The sequence below is a fragment of the Euprymna scolopes genome, chromosome 39 (genome assembly GCF_053919585.1).
Source record: "Euprymna scolopes isolate OS-2025 chromosome 39, ASM5391958v1, whole genome shotgun sequence".
NCBI lineage: Eukaryota > Metazoa > Mollusca > Cephalopoda > Sepiida > Sepiolidae > Euprymna > Euprymna scolopes.
The window spans coordinates 39358131-39375705 of record NC_136520.1 but is presented as its reverse complement, the minus strand read 5'-3'; the positions used below and the strand labels follow the sequence as shown (position 1 = coordinate 39375705).

The following is a 17575-nucleotide window of genomic DNA, read 5'->3' as shown; positions in this document are numbered from 1 at the left end:
AACATGCACATTAGTATTTTTCAGTTGATGCAAAGCCATGACCACCAGTGGGATTACATTGAGTAATAAAAGTCTTAATATCCAAAAACTGCTTTTCTGCACAAAATTTAAATATGATATTCGTTTTCAGCATACCCGAAAACCTATCTTAGTCGTCACTTTAAAGGTTAGTGTTGAGGCGGAAAGAAAGTTTTTTTAAAAAATACCGAAATAAACATTATTATACCAGTTGTGATAGGAGCAACTGGCCAAATGAAAAAAAAAATCTGAAGAAATACTTTGAATCAATCCCTGGAAATCCAAGCTGTAACGAAATTTAGAAAACAGCTATAAAGGGAACAGTGTCTATTTATAAAAGAGCCCCCGGATATAAATTCAAATCGTAATGAAATCAAGTGTTTGCTCCAGGAGAAGTTAGCTCCCTTGATTTCTTAAAACTCGCCAAAGTAAATTTTTGAAAAAAAGTGAATGATGGCAATCCAACCTAATATTATAGGGAGACTCTCTGATATACTTACGTGTCAAGCAAAACTAAGTATCTATACAAAATATTATGGAAAATTATCGAGTAGAATTTTAATTAAAGATATGAATCGATTTTATCGTATGCTAGCAGACCACCCAGCATTACGCAGTCATAAAATAAGCATAAATATTATATTTTAATTAATGCAGAACTCTTATTTATTATAAATAGAAATACCGTAGGTATTAAACGTAGCATTAAATTCCTTTTAAAAAATGAAGTAAAAAAAAAGGGGGGGATAAGCTTAGACATGTGCATTCGAGTTTTATGGGTTTTTTTTTTTCTAAACAGTTCACTTCCGGTAGTAAAAAAAAAAAAAAAAAAAATTACTTGAGCTGAGATCGAAACCAAAACCTAGAGACCGTGAGTCAAGTGTGATAACCAGCTTGAAACGATCTTTAAAAAGTGTTTTCAAACCTATTTATTCTTAACATAAGTAATCTGTCAAATGATTCACGAATGCGCATTTGTGAAACAGTTTACAAACAGATAAAAATCCGATCACCACAACATACCAATTTTTCAATTCTGACCCCTTAGCAGCCCTTTTATTTCCTGACAAAAACCGATTAAAATGATTTCCACATGTCTGAATACCCTATGCATCAAACTTCAAGTCTGTAGATCATAAATTCGTTGAGTATATAGGTTGAGAGGTGGCCTCACACGCACACATTTTCCCTTTAATAGATATCACGCAATAGATTTTCGATTGTCCATTTAGTCTCCATTCGCATGTGTACAAGGGAGCACTGAAAATTGTTTATAAGAATCGATGTTCTTTTGCTTTTATACTAGTAAGATAGTTCAGTGATAAAGTTTGGGAATATTTCAACTGATGAGTTCTTTTAAATAGGCAGACGACATTAGAGAATACAAGCATTGTGTGTGTGTGTGTGTGTGTGTGTGTGTATGTGTGTGTGTGTGTGTGTGTGTGTGCGTTATATTATAAAGAGTGGAATGTCTGTTACTTATCTACTTAGTGTGTTTTTTTTTTCTTTAACTCTTTCTTATCATCTTCTTATCAGGCTCGTGACCGTTTAGTTAATTTTGTGTGTGTGTGTGTGTGTGTGTGTGTGTGTGTGTGTGTGTGTGTGTGTGTGTGTGTGTGTGTGTGTGTAAGAGAACATAGAACAATACACATATGACGACGTACCTGTTTCTGCTGTTCACTTCTCTGGGAGGATTTCGTAAACATCTTGAGTGGAGTTGCTTCCGTTACAAACAAAGACAGGAACTCAAGACGATCGGTTGTTTTTTTTATATATATTATTTTATTCGCTCCCAGGCGTTTTTCATCACAGCAGATTGGAGCGAATGCGATCTTTTGCTTGGGCTGTTCTCTGGTTCGATATGAAAACCGTCGTCTCCTCCCTCCGCATGAGGAGCTTGTTCAACACATCTTGTCTCTTTGCTGTCCTGAACCCAACTCATTAAAATTAAATTAGTTTCCCCAAACCGGAACACTTGACATGTCAGATCTGGCCACATCTACCTAGCTTCCGGTGCAGTTTACTGGTCACCCAGTTTGATATATGTCACAACATTGACCCTTTTGACCCTTTCTGCACCTGTATTCACGCAACCCATGGTTTCCCATGATTCAAACTATCATATACTTCGCCGGGCAGATAAACAATTAGACAGATAAACCGATAACTGAATAAGTGCTTTCTACGTGGCGTTGCCCGGCGATTACATAACGTGTGTGTGTGTCATTTTGTAAGTGTGAGTATGCTAGTGATGGTGTATGGTTACATGAGTTGAGGATTGTCACGATTAAGAAGACATATCAGTGCCTGAATTTTTAGTCTCAACTGTTTATTGAAAAGAAAATCGGGTCTCTTTAAAGGGTTTAGGCGGCTCCCAGAAAGACGAATTCGAATAAATTCAGAAAGTTTTCTGATTGGTCAAAATATAATTAAACTGTGTCAATCGCTTTATTGCAGATTAATAAAATATCAATATTTCACTAAATATACGTCATACAAAAATGAAAATTGTATCATCAAATGACTGTTTCAAGGTTAGTTATTTCCCAAATTTTTATTCAAATCCATGCGATAGTCACGAAGTTATTATATTTTATTTATTATCAAGTAATTTATGCTGTCCATAGCTTTATTGCAGGTCTTTTAAAATGTTAAAAAAGGGCGATTAATGGTTATCGAAAAAGAAAGATTGTTGCTGGACTCGCAGAAGGATTGTACATCAAAGATTTAGCTATGGAGCTAGAAAATTTGGCTTCATTCGTGAACAACCCCAACACCAAATCCAGAATTGGTATGTGCACCAGAAGAAACCTTTCACATCGTGATATTCGGAAAATTCATAGAGAAGTCAAACGAAATCCAAACAGCACCAATGCTTCCATTTTTTCAAGAGCTGGAATTGCTCCAAGATCCAGACAGGTCCGATGTAATGTGTTGAAGGAGATGGCAAGGAACATCAAAGCTATTCCAAGGCCTCCATAGAGCGAACAACATAGGGAAAAACGAATGGCTTGGGCACAAAATTACATGAAAATGAATTTCCAACGTGTCCTATTTACAGATGAGACCCGTGCTACTCTTGACAGTCCGGATGAATGGGCCAAAGTTTGGAACTCAAACGGAACTCTAACCTCTTACAGAATTCATCGCCAACTAGGAGATGGAGTCATCATGTTTTGGGCGGGAATTATTAGGGATAAGTTGGTTGGACCATTCCGAGTTTCAGAGGGTGTAAAACTTACCAGCAATGCATACACTGCCTTTTTGGATAAACATTTGTCACCATGGCTAGATGACCTACCATTGTCTCGTCGTTTTCAGATGATTTTTATGCATGACAATGCACCATCCCATTCTGTTAGGGTGACTGCAGCCTTCCTTGAATCTATGGGCTTCTTTGGAGATACTCTTATGATCTGACCACCGTGTTCTCCAGACCTTAACCCCATTGAATATTTCTGGTCAATATTAAAAAGAGGAATTTACGAGGGAGGAGAGCAATTTACTTCAAAGGATGCCTTGTGGAGAACATAGTTGATATTGCTAGAGTCATAAATTCTTTTTTAAGATCAAACAATTGACTTCCTCGAGGGACAAAAGGTTGTTTTAAGTTATTTAAAAAAAATGGTTGATATGTTGATAAATAATTCATTTATTTGAGGCTTAGCACCTTGGATGTGCTTTATTTTTCATTATTCTTTGACAGAAAAATATAATGAAAAATAAAGTTTGCAAGATAAGACATTGTATTTTTGCCCTAAAACAACATTTTAAGAGACCTGCAATAAAGCGATGGACAGTAGGAATTCTACGATAAAGAATAAAATGTCATAACTTTGTGAATATCGCATGAATTTGAATACAGTTTTGGGAAATAATCAACCTTAAAGCAGTCGTTTGATATTATTACTTTCATTTTGTTGTGATGTAGATTTAGTGAAATATTGATATTTTACTAACCTGCAATAAAGCGATTGACGAAGTTTATTTGCTTATATTAATTCAGGCCTGTGCGAATTCGGTGCACAGAAACGAGTTTATGCACTTTGATCTTGGACACCTAAGGGTAAACTTCGATGCTACAGGAGAACAGGGAAGGTAACTCAGTAAAATGCACTCGTGCCAATGGGGAATCAATAAAGAATTAAAAATACTGATTTATATTTTTAATTAAAATTCTACTGGATGATTTTTCTTAATTTTTGGTTTAGATACTATTTTCGCCTGATACGTAAGAATATTAAAGAATTTTTCTGTTAATTTATTTGGAACTGCCATATTTCACCTGTGGATTTCTCTATTCAAGCACCCAAATTTTTAAAGATATGTCACCGTTAAAAATGACGCTTTATATTTTTTTCGACGCCATTTTGAGTATAAAAGACAAACTAAAACCAACGAGGCTTCCGCAGAATTACACAAACAATTCCTCTGATTCTGAATTATTTAAACAGGCATTGTAAGCATTTCTTGTTTGTATCTGAAAAAATCTCTCTCTCCGCTCTCTATCAATCTGTTTCTCTCTTGCTGAACACTTGACGTAGACTAAACTTGTCTCATCAAGTTTTCACACTCGTCGGCCAAGAAAGTTCGAACTCTTTATTTCAAAATAAATTCACCCATACAAATATATAAACATTTTAAGGAGTCTATATGGATCGATTACCGTTTTAAAATTTTCATATTTCGTCAAAACTCCAAGACTTGGAGCCCTGACAAGACACGAAAATCTTGAAACGTTGATCGATCCATATAGACTCCTTAAAATGTTTTTTATACAAGTTTATTTATATAAAAGCTCTACACATGTATTCAGCACTGCTGAACAAATATTGATTTTTAGTTTATGTTAACACTATACCTGAACTCCATTATATATATATATATATATATATATATATATATATATATATATATATATATATATAACAGTATAGTTACATTTCAAGATGCAAATATTTATTTTTCATGCAAAACAGCACTTCCAGCATGTTTAAATTTCGATACATTTTTTACAGATCCGTTTCATTATGCACAAACAATCAATTATTATTATATCAATACTGACTCTTTTTGTGCATATACTCCTCAGAAAAATTAGAAATTCTTTGCTTAGAAAGAAAAAAAAATGCATAAAAATATCATGTCGGAAAAAGAAAAAAAATGTAAGAAAATTCATAGAAGACTCAACATCTTGGTTCATATTAAACATCTAAGCAAAGAGTGAAATATAATTGAAAAAACATTTTACCAAAACACACACACACACACACACACACACACACACATATATTATATACATGTATATATATACTCATTTGTATAAGTGAACTCTTGGTATTGCACAAAAATAGCACAAATCTACCTTGTAAGCGAAACGCCCTGGTTTCAGTCCCAATGGACAACACAAGGCATGGCTCTCACTTTTCATCCCTGTGAACTTCCATGATGGTTGCTACGTGCATGAACTGTAGATAGCACATTTTTACAAAAAATATGTTTCCAACTTACTCATCTATCTCAATCTGGGAACAATAGCCGGATAGTCGTAATATCCAGGATTGTGTAGTTCGAGCACTCCGCGGATAAAATGATGACAATTTTGTATAAATGCCTATAAGACAAAATCAGAAATAAATTAGCTTTCATAATTAAAGACACTTATCAAAATCTAATACAAGGCTACATGTCTGTCTGTCTCTTTTTCATATTTTCAAACTCTATCTCTTCCAAACCTAAAAGTTGGAGAGCGGTGCCAGGGGCCTCAAATGATTGGATTTTTTATTGGTCTTTAGCTGGTTAAAATAGTTTTTAAACGGTCAAAATTGGGTCAAAATTGAAAAAATCGTTATACATTTTGTACGTTCATCTTAGTCTATTTTTAATTTTGAATCAGTTTATACGAAAGCTACGTTGGTACAGTGGTAATGTCACCAGCATTGAATGCTACAGTTTCGGTTTCGATTCTAACTGATGACAAGTACTTTTTTTTTTTTCAATTTTTGAAATCACGACTCTATAATAACATATATGAAATCTGGATTAATTAAAAAATCATATTTAAGCATATTTTACGACTTGGCAAAGCTGGGCGTCCCTTCCCTCCGCTAGTACAATATATGGCGATACTTTATTACAATCGAATAGCTCATTAATTCTATATCAATTTGCGCACACATAAAAAGCATGATTGGATATTTATTTTTCTTCCACCACGAGAAATGTGACACAAGGGTCGGAAAGAGGGATGTAAAAAGTCAGCGCTCCAGGGGAGGAGCACTCTGACCCTGCAAATTATGCCTGTGTAGTCCTATCGGCATTCCATGGCATATGTGCCTCAGGCGGTTAGCAATAAACTGCTTCCAACAAAGAGACTGAATCACTGGAAGATAAGCAGAAGCACAAGGAAAGAAATGAAGCAGAAAAGTTTACTGAGTTGGTAAGAAGAATGAAACTTCATGGTCAGTTTGAGTGAGATACTAAGGCACTAAAAATGGCGGGACACATGGAATTGGAAAAAAAGAAATAGAAAATCTTATACTGGATGTCCCAAAATGATCTAACACATTTGCTGGTAAAAAAAAAAAAAAAAAAAATTAAATAATAATTGAATAAAGAAAATATTTTTTGCCATTTTATTTTACGCAGTCGTAAATATTAAATCGGTCAAATGTTTTCCCATTACGATTGTAGATGTTCACAGAAGTGTTCAATAATTTCGGGTGGAATAGCAGCAATTTCAGAATCAATATCTCGTTTTAATTCTTCAAGAGATCGAAGGCAATGGCTGAATACTTTTGACTTTAAATATCCCACAAGAAAAAAAAATCGCAAGGGTTTTAAATCAGGCAATCTTGCGCGTCAACCCATATCAACACATTCAACCGTCCAATTCATAAAGGTATTTTAAAATGTAAAAAAAAAATGCATAAATTTTTTTTGTTTGTTTTTTTTGCTTTTTTACATAGGAGTCACCACTTATCAAGGTCCGGAGGTCACTTGAGAATAAGGGTTATTGAGTGCACAATGGGACAATATCATAGTAATCGTTAGTAGTGGAAATTTGGTAAATTGGATTATTTAAGGGAACGGTTCATCAAGAATTTGTTTATGTTGGACTTGAAAACTACCAAATTGTAGTCAGCTGGAAAACAGGCAGACGGAAGAGAGCTCCACAGACGTGCAGTTTTTTTAATATTTTTTAATATTTTAAAATTTTTTTAAATATATGTAGAATGCTATTTTATTTTAATTAGGTCAAAATTCATTTATATCTATATTTATATCAAATGCCATAAATGATCAAGTTCTCTCTAATTCTCTCTCCTCTGATCTTGAGCATGTGGTACAATGGGGAAAGAGGTGGATGGTTACTTTTAATGCATCGAAAACTAAGCTTCTTTATTTACATCATCAACGCTCTGATCCCCATCTGGCCTCAATTGATATGAATGGCTCTCGTCTTGAGGAGCCTCCATATTTTAACTAGTTTCTGGGCTTGACCTTTACTCCTGATCTGAAATAGAACATGAACATCAAATCTGTTGGCAAGGTCGCTAGAAGGATGGTGGGATCCTTCTGCCACTCAGGTGGATGTCTCACTGCTGATGCAATTCTCTATCTATATAAAGGCCAAGTGCGTCCAGGGATGGAGAACTGTTGCCACAACTGGGCAGGAGCTGCTGGAGGTGGCTTATCCTGTCTTGACAGAATACAAAATAGACTTTGCGGCTTAGTGGGGAGATGTCCTTTTCTATTCCCTGTAACCTCTTTCCCACAGAAGAGACGTTGCGAGCCTGTCTTTGTTTTATTGTTATTTCCATGGCAAGTGCTCGTCTGAGCTCCAATCTCTGGTTCCCCGTTTCATGAAAAACACCCGTCTAGCTGAAACCACTGTCAATAATTTCCCCCACTCTTTACCTGTGCCTAAATCAAAATGTAGATTCCATGAACAAAGTTTCTTTCTTTGAACTGCACGCTTATGGAACTCACTTCCATTTGTCTGTTTTCCAGCTGACTACAACTTGGTTCCATTCAAGTTGATGGACAAAACATAACTGAGATTAAAATACAAAGAGGTATCTTATCTTTCAATGTGATTCATATCACCACTACTGTTCATCATAGCCATGATGCTCCTTAACAATACATTAAAAAAATGCCAAGCCAAATATAAGTTCACTAATATAGATAAAAGAATGAACCACCTAATGTACATGGATGACCTGATACTGTTTGCAAAAACCAAGAAGGAATTAGAGACACTAATAAACACAACCGGAATCTTCAGCCAGGATATCCGAATGGAATTTGGTATGGAAAAGTGTGCACTGTTGATCATGAGAAGGAGAAAACTGGAAACAACGGAAGGTGTAATACTACTCAACGAAATGGAGATGAGGGCACTAGATGGACATGATAGCTACAAACATTTTGGAGTTCTGGAAGCAGACGCCATCAAAACAACAGAAATTAAAGAGAAAATTGGAAAGGAATACTACAGAAGAAAAAGAAAACTACCCGAAACTAATCTATGTAGTAGAAACCTAGTTAAAAGTATAAACACATGGGCAGTGTCACTAGTAAAATACTCTGGATCGTTTATAGGTTGGACCAAAGAACTGAGGCATCTCGACTAGGAGACCAGGAAACTCACGACTATGCACAATGCACTACACCCAAAGGATGATACTGACCGACTCTATGTGAAAAAGAAAGATGGCGGAAAAGAGCAGGTTTGTATGGAAGACTGTAATGACACGAGAAAAGAATTAGAAAAATACATAATGCAGGAAACCGAAAGAATAATTACTGCAGCAAAAGACACTGAAAAAAAAAAAAAGATTAAAAGAGAAGAAAAAGAGGATAAGGCAAGAAAAGAAAATGGGAAGAGAAACAGCTACATGGACGATTCATAAAGATGACAAAAAAAAAGAGATTAATGAAACAGTTGGACATGGCTACAAAAAGGAAACCTAAACAGAGAAACTGAATCCCTAATAACAGCTGCACAAGATAACGGAATTAGAACCAACCACATCAAAGCAAAGACCGACAAGACACAAGAAAACAACATATGCAAATTTTGTGACAAAGAGACGAAACAATCAACCATATAATAAGTGAATGCAGCAAACTAGCCAAAAAGAATATAAGAATAGACACGATCAAGTAAGGTAGGAAATGCACTGAGAATTATACAGACAACTAAATCTTGACTACCTAGACAAATGGTACAAGTACAAACTGGCAGCAGTACTTGAAAATTAAAGTCACAAAATCCTATGAGACATGAATATACAAACGGATAAACCCATCCAAGCAAGGAGACTGGATGTCATACTAGTTAACAAGAAGGAAAATTCCTAGCAGATCGTGGATTTTGCAGACCACAGAGTGAAGATGAGGGAGACGTAGAAGTGGAGCAAATACACTGAATGGGCCAGTAGAGCTCGAAGGGATATGGAAGATGAAAAAGTTCAAGATGGCACCATTGATAGTAGGAGTACTAGGAACAATATCAGAAAACTTGGAAAAAAAAAAAGAATGGGAGAAATTGGAATCAGAGGGATGGCTGAGAAGATACAGTATATAATAATAATGAAAACGGCTGAAATTATAAAGAAAACTCTTGAATGCAGAGACTAAGAGGAACAAATGCAAGCCGGACATACAGAAACTGCTACAGATGCAAAACACAAGGAACATTACATGGAATCATGAAAACTGAAACCGTATAATAGTAAGTTATTCCCTCCCTTGCGCCTCTGCCTCCCCCTTAACTGACGCCACACCAAATAATCGAGGAGAGTCAAGGAGGATGAAAAGACCGAGGAGAGAAAGCACTTGCCAGACCTCCACTGAATGAGTGCAAAGAGGACTGGGACTTTGGGGAGACTTATATTGCCGTCCAAATTCCAGTGGAGACTAATGATTGCTGCCAACGAGAAATCAATGGTAAGTGGCTGTTGCGATAATGCAAATCTATCTGCAAAGGTTATCGAAAGAGGTGGAGAGTACTAGAAAACATGGGAAGACTCGTTGTCACTCAGACTCCAGAGAACACCACAAGTTGTTTTCAAAGAGAAATCTTTAATGATGGTTTGTGTGACTACTCCTAGTGAGTAAATAATAATAATAATAATAATAATAATAATAATAATAATAATAATAATAGTAATAATAATAATGATGATAATAATAATAATAATAATAATGATAATAATAATAATAATAATAATGATAATAATAAGTAGCAGAACCCGTGGAAATTCCACGGTAGTTGAAAATTTTTAAGACAGATTATGAATAAAATGAATAAAAAAATAAAATAAAACAAACGGCGAATTTAAAACAATTTTTTAACAAATTCTTTTTTTAACCTTTTAAAACTAAAAAGAATTGATTTTAAAAATGATCTTTTTTCAATTAAAATTCAACATACAACATTGTTTTTTTTTTTTTACTGAATAATTTTTTTCTATGAATTATAAAAGGAACAGATATCAGTTCGCTTGCACATTTTTTAAAATTTTAAAAATAAACTATAATACAAAAAAAACTTACAGTCTTCTATCAACATAACCTTTTAAAAAAAATATATTTAATGAAATAGTCAATTTGAAACTGTAAACAGGCAGCCATTTTGTTTTTCAATTTGTAGAGAGGAAATGGTTTAAATGATTTTTAACTGATAAAGAGCGACAATAAAGATAGGTAATTCGTTTCTCATTAAATTATGTTTGCGATGATAATATTTTTTGTGACACTGGATGTACGGACAAGTAAAATAATACTTAGACAAAGAAGAAGAAGACAACGACGATGATGACGACAATAATAATAATAATAATAATAATAATAATAATAATAATAATAATTCTGATTTCGTTTATCAACGTCTCTCTGAAAATTGATGGGATTCATTTCCAGAGGATTTCCTTCAATCCTGGCTCCAAACCAGGAGCTTCAAAGATCAAGGGTTTTTCTAAGGATGTTGGTGGTACCTACAATAGAAGAGGTCTGAAGGCCACTTAAAACATCGGGGATTTGTAGTTTTTTCAATTGTCCTTCCAGACGACTTGATACTACTTCTAGTGTATCAACTACGACCGGGATTATTTGTGTTTTAACCCCGTGTATACGCCTTATTTCCAAGGCCAATGGAGCATAATTGCTCCACTTCTCATTCTCTTTCTCTCTCACATTCCTGTCCCAGGGTACTGAAAAGTCTACAATCTGCCAGTTTTTTTAAGACTTTGTCAAGGACGACAAAGTCCGGACGATTATGTTCCAATTGCTTGGTCATTATGACACTTTTATCCCACCATACCTCTACATTGCCATCCTCACTTGTTCTCACTTCATCAGGCACCTCCTCAAACCATTTTACAGCACGCTTCACCCCAACCTTCTTACACACCTCCCAATATATCCGGTGTCCCATGCGATCGTGTCTTTTGCGGTACTCAATAATAATAATAATAATAATAATAATAATAATAATAATAAAGAATGATATGTCTTACCGTTGTCCATAAACTGATGGGACTGTTTGGAAAGGAACGCTCGAACGGCGTCCCTCCATTCTTCAATGTACTTGCTGTTGGAACGAGCCATGTTAATCAAAGTCTTAAAATCCAACGTTCTGTTCACACTCTCGCCATTTGTTGAAGAAACATTCGTCCCATTCAACTCTATGTTGATTTGATTAATCAAACGAATTCGTTCTCTGTCCTGTGATTGGTTCTTATTCGGACCCGCCACATTTCCATGCGTCAGAATTTTGTCCGACACATGCCTTGTAAAAATGCTCTTCATAATGGGAATCTCACTTGAGCCACTCTTACTCTCTCTGGGTTCACTGATCAGATCTGTTTCAGAGTCGTCGGTTTCATTCTTTAGTAAAGCCCCAACGACGGTGTAGGATAATTTCATGAATGAGACAATGTAGTCAATTAATTTGACGAAACTCGATGAAGCCCCTTCCGTTTTTGCATCGGATTCATTTTCCTTTATTAAAATGCTAGTGTCGTTCAACAACTGCGCACGAAGAGGATGGAGTATCTGTGAAATTAAAGGATTTTGTCCAGTTTCTTGGCCGCCATTTTCTTCAGTGTTAATCTTTTGGCCGTCATTTTGTCGGGAACGAATTTCTTGACCGCTGTTTTGTCCAACACTACTATCTAGACGGTCATTTTGTCCAGCACTAAAATCTAGACGGTCATTTTGTCCAGCACTAAAATCTAGATTGTCATTTTGTCCAGAACGAATTACTTGGCCATCATTTTGTTCAGTGCTAATTTCTTGACCGCTATTTTCTTTATTTCTAATTTCTTGTTCGTTGTTTTGACGTCGAGACACATTCTTGATTATCGGCCCTGATAATGTCTGAATGGATATCAGTGTTGGTGTTGCAAAACTACTCATTTCTTGACCGTCATTTTGATCAGCTCTCAGCTTCTGAGCGTAATTTTGTGCATCTACTATTCTCTCGGCGTAATTTTGTGCATCTCTCATTCTCTGAGCGTAATTTTGTGCATCTCTCATTCGCTGAGCGTAATTTTGTGCATCTCTCATTCGCTGAGCGTAATTTTGTGCATCTCTCATTCTCTGAGCGTAATTTTGTGCATCTCTCATTCGCTGAGCGTAATTTTGTGCATCTCTCATTCGCTGAGCGTAATTTTGTGCATCTCTCATTCGCTGAGCGTAATTTTGTGCATCTCTCATTCGCTGAGCGTAATTTTGTGCATCTCTCATTCGCTGAGCGTAATTTTGTGCATCTCTCATTCGCTGAGCGTAATTTTGTGCATCTCTCATTCTCTGGGCGTAATTTTGTGCATCTCTCATTCTCTGGGCGTAATTTTGTGCATCTCTCATTCTCTCGGCGTAATTTTGGGCATCTCTCATTCGCTGAGCGTAATTCTGTGCATCTACCATTCTCTGGGCGTAATTTTGTGCATCTCTCATTCTCTCGGCGTAATTTTGTTCAGCACTAATTTCTTGACCACCATTTTCATTATTGCTAACTTTTCGTATTTCGCTGTGGCGTCTAGACACATTTTTAATAATCGTTCCTGGTAATGTCGCAACGGATGTCACTAAACTGCGGATTTCGTCATTTTGTTTAGCATTTATTTCTTGAATGTGGTTTTGTCCAGTACTAATTTCTTGACCGCCATTTTGTCCAGTACTAATATTTGGACTATCATTTAGTCTAACACTAATTTCTTGACTGCTATTTTGTTTAACGCTCATTTCTTGTCCACCGTTTTCTTTAGTTCTAATTTCTTGTTCGCCACTTTGACGTCTAGACAGATTCTTGATTATCGCCACTGGCAATGTTCGGATAGATGACATTTTTGGTGTTGCAAAACTACCCATTTCTTGAATGGAGTTTTGTTCAGCACTAATTCCTTGACCTCCATTTTCTTTCTTGTTAATTTCTTGTCCGCCGCTCTGGCGTCTAGACACATTCTTGATTAATACCTCTGATAATGTCTCAGTAGATATTATTTTCGATGTTACCAAACTGCGCATTTCTTGACCGCCATTTTCTCCAGCTCTACTTTCTTGGTGGTCACTTTGTCTAGAACTAAATTTCTTGCCGCCATTTCGTTCAATGTTAATTTCTTCATCGTCATTTTGTCCAGCATTAATTTCTTGATCGCAATTTTGTTTAGCGCCCATTTCTTGTCCGCCATGTACTTTTATTTCATTTTCCTGTCCACCGCTTTGATGTGTAGACACATTCGTTATTATCGCTCCTGGAAATGTTGCAGTTGATGCTATTTTTTGTGTTTCCAAATCTCTCGTTTCCTCACCGTTATTTTTACCATTTCTTACAGCATTAATTTCGTGATCACCATTTTGTTTAATGCTAATTTCTTCTTCGCCATTTTGTCTGGCGGTCATATTTTTTCTGTCATTTCCTTCAGGGCTAATTTCTTGTCCGCCATTTTGTTTGGCGCTCACATTTTGTCCGCCATTTCCTTTAGTGCTAATTTCTTGTCTGACGTTTTGACGTCGAGTCACATTCTTGATTATTGTCATTGCTGGTGTCGCGATAGAAGTCCTTCTAAAACTGCTGTTGTGAATGGAACGATTCAGAATTATTTGTTCATCTATTTTATCTATATTTTCTATCGATCCTAGTTTTTTGATTGAAGATATTGATCGATTTGGCTGTTGACTGGTGCGGTTCAATGACAACCGCATGCCTTGTCCATAGGATGAAGTTGACATGGAATTACTATTAATAGACGAATTTTCAGATGTTTGTATTTTGAGAAATTTTCTCTGGGATGTTTTTGTGTCTGTTTTCTCCAAAACTCTTAAAGTCGGCCCCAAAGAGCTATTCCGCAATTCAAAAGGAAATTGACTCACAGGATTCGAAACACTGTCTCGGATTTGTCTTTGCCGATCATTGAAGAACTGTGTTGATTTATTACCAGGTTTGGCTTCTGTAGAATTCTGCCAATTGCTGCTCGTTTCTGCAATTCCAAATATCGAACGTTGATCACCATTCACGCATCCTGTTATTAATAAAAAAGAATATGTAAGTGTATAAGAAGGCTGTTAGCAATGTAGAAAACAGGGATGTTGCAGTGATGTGATGTATGAACATGAACCAAAACAAAGGTCATACAAGATGCAACAATTGTCATCCTAAAGAAAACAACACTACAGCTTTTATTTTAAAACTTTTATTGAAAAAAAAAAAATTCAATTCAGGTAATTGATTATGTAGTAGGTCTGGCATCTATTCAATGTAGCTGCCTTCAGCCTCAATCACTGCCTCGATACGGGTCCGGAACTGGGAACATACTATATCCACAAACGTCGGCGGGAGCTTTGTGATCAAACTGGCTTTGGTATTGTGAGAGGTCATGTTGGTGATGTTCTCGACGTATGACCAAACGAAGTAGTCCAATGGGTTCAGGTCAGAGAGGAGGGGGCGAAGAGAAAAGGGTACAAAGTCGTAGCACTCCTTCTGAAGCCAAGCCTGGATCTCTTTGGACATATGGGCAAGCGCAGAATCCTGCTGCCACACCCAAGGTGGTCTGCCAGTGGCCACCTGATTGCACCAGGGGATCACTATACTCTTCGGCACTTCCAGGTACACTTTAGTGCTGACTTTCAAGCCGACTTCGAAGATGTAAAGTGTCATGATGTGGCTCTCACTTGAAACCACATCGAAGATGTGACCGGAAACTTTGTTTTCATCACCCTAGCCACGTCCCTGTTATTCGTGGCAACCCAGCGATGCATTTTGAGGGTGCTGACAATGACCTGTTGTGATAACTTGGATTAGGAGAGAGCATGAGTTGTACAGTGGCGCATCTCCAATCTCGTTTGCTGAACATTGTGTCACTTTCAGACATGACAGAAGGCTCCTATCGCTCTTGGGATTTGTGCAAAACTAGCCAACTAGTAGATGGTCTGCAACAACAACAAAAAAGAAAACCAGTTTTCATCAAACGGAAATGGAATCATGTCGGCTTTTCTATGACGACAATTTTATCATTCCATCTTGTATTTAGATTATAAATGTTCGTATATCTAATTATTTTTCATAATCATTCACATATAAATCAGTAAATATGGACTTACTGCTTGATATAATTGGAATTGTAAATATCTTTGATAATTTCGAGAGTTACCTCTCTTTTTCAGAAAGACAACAAACTAAAAGTATGTCGTTGGAACAGAACAAGAGGAATACGAAATCAGAAAAACTGCTCAGCAGAAAAGAAAAAAAAACAAAAAACAAAAAAAATAGGGAAGCAGTGAATTCATAAAAATGTATTTATTGTTTTTTTTTTTTAATTATTAGAGCTTCTTTATTTTTCTTAATTTAACTATTTTTATTTATTTATTTTTTTTTTACACAGTGATCACCACTTATCAAGGCCTGGAAGCCACTCAGGGATAAGGGTTATTGCAAGTACAAGAAATGTTTACTTAAGGGGGCGGTTCATTAGGAATTTGTTAACATTGGACTTGAAGACAACCAAGTTGTAGTCCAGAGGGAAGCAGGCAGACGGAACAGAGTTCCACAGGCGTGCAGTTCTAAGAAAGAAGCTTTGTTCATGGAATCCACGTTTTGATTTAGGCACAGATATAGAGTGGGGAAATTTTTCACAGTGGATTCAGCTAGACGGGTGTTTTTCGTGAAAGATTGGTGAGGGGGGACCAGAGATTGGAGTTCAGACGAGCATCTGCCATGGAAATAACGATAAAACAAGGACAGGCTCGCAACGTCTCTTCTGTGGGAGAGAGGTTGCAGGGTAGAGAAAAGGGCATCCCCCACTAAGCCACGAAGTCTATTTTGTACTCTGTCAAGGCAGGATAGGCTGTTTTTAGCAGTTCCTGCCCAGATATGGCAACAGTATTCCATCCTTGGACGTACTTGGCTTTTATATAGATAGAGAATTGCATCAGTAGTGAGATATCTTCTGGAGCGGTATTTTTTATATTATTAAATTAAAAGATGAGAGATAAAAGTTACATAGAACTTTATTATATCATCAAATTAATAGGGACGAAAATGGAAAAAAATGTCGGAAAAAAACTCTTTAAGCCATGGCATTTCGAAGCTAAATGCTTGTTTCTCGTCTTCCTTCCTTATTGATCTGATGATAAAATAAACTTCTTTATAACTTTTGTGATTCATCTTTCAATTTAATATATATATTGCTCCTCTTAACTGTGTAGAGCTTCATCTATCTAGATAGGTTTGTTTTATTAAAGGCTAGCCTGGGTGCCCAGCGTTTCTCGTGTGTTTGGAGGTGTGCTTTGAGCAAAAAAAAAAAAAAGTTGTAGTAGGCAGGCAGGTTTGAACCCATACTGCAAATGAGGAAAAGAACGTGACCCCCCCCAAAAAAAATGTAACGTCTTTGCTGTTGCGCCCATCGCCAAACCGGAAGTGACGAATGTTTAAATTAAGGCTAGTCAATTGAAAAGAGGGGATGACTTTCGAAAATATCGACGAAAATAAACGACTCCACCGTGCAAAAAGTGCCCAGTTGAGGGTGAAGAGATTGATGTTTTTAGTCAATTTTTTTATATTTGTTGTCCGAAGGATCGAGCTTCAAAACGATACCAATCTCATGAAAATCCGTCACCTCTGTCGAAAGTTTTAGGCATATATACATTTAAACAGACAGGTGAGATTTATATTATAGACTAGCGAGGGGTACCCGCGTTGCCCGGGTGTTTGTAGGTGTGTGTGGTGTTAAATAAAAAAGAAACCGGGGGGAGGGGTAGGATCGAAGCCGAAGCCCTGAGGCGAAGTTTGAAAATAAAATCGGCCAGCCAGAATGAAGCATTGTTATAAGCGAATAAGTGAAAGATGTTTGAAAGTCGTCGAGTGTTACGACGACGACGATGAAAGCATTGTTATAAGCGAAGTAAGAAAAGAAAACAACGTTTTAATCAAGCGGGGGTGGGGTGGGGGGTAATCAAAACATCGAAAAAAAACACAAAAAAAACTAACGTAAGGCAAACGAATGATGAAAACAGAAAAACGAACACGTGAAAAATGGCTTCAATAAGC

The 17575-nt window shown here is 36.4% G+C and overlaps 1 protein-coding gene across 1 annotated transcript in view; it reads right to left on the bottom strand.

Annotated features, from left to right (window-relative positions):
• The window catches only part of LOC145263766 (uncharacterized), an 87602-nt gene that overhangs the window by 60536 nt on the left and 9491 nt on the right, over positions 1-17575 (bottom strand). The window contains exons 2-3 of the mRNA XM_080120808.1: positions 11547-14552; positions 5530-5632 (exon numbers count right to left, since the gene is read on the bottom strand). Of these exons, the coding sequence (XP_079976934.1) occupies positions 5530-5632; positions 11547-14262 (2819 nt within the window). The 5' untranslated portion in view covers positions 14263-14552. The remainder of the gene's footprint in view (positions 1-5529; positions 5633-11546; positions 14553-17575) is intronic.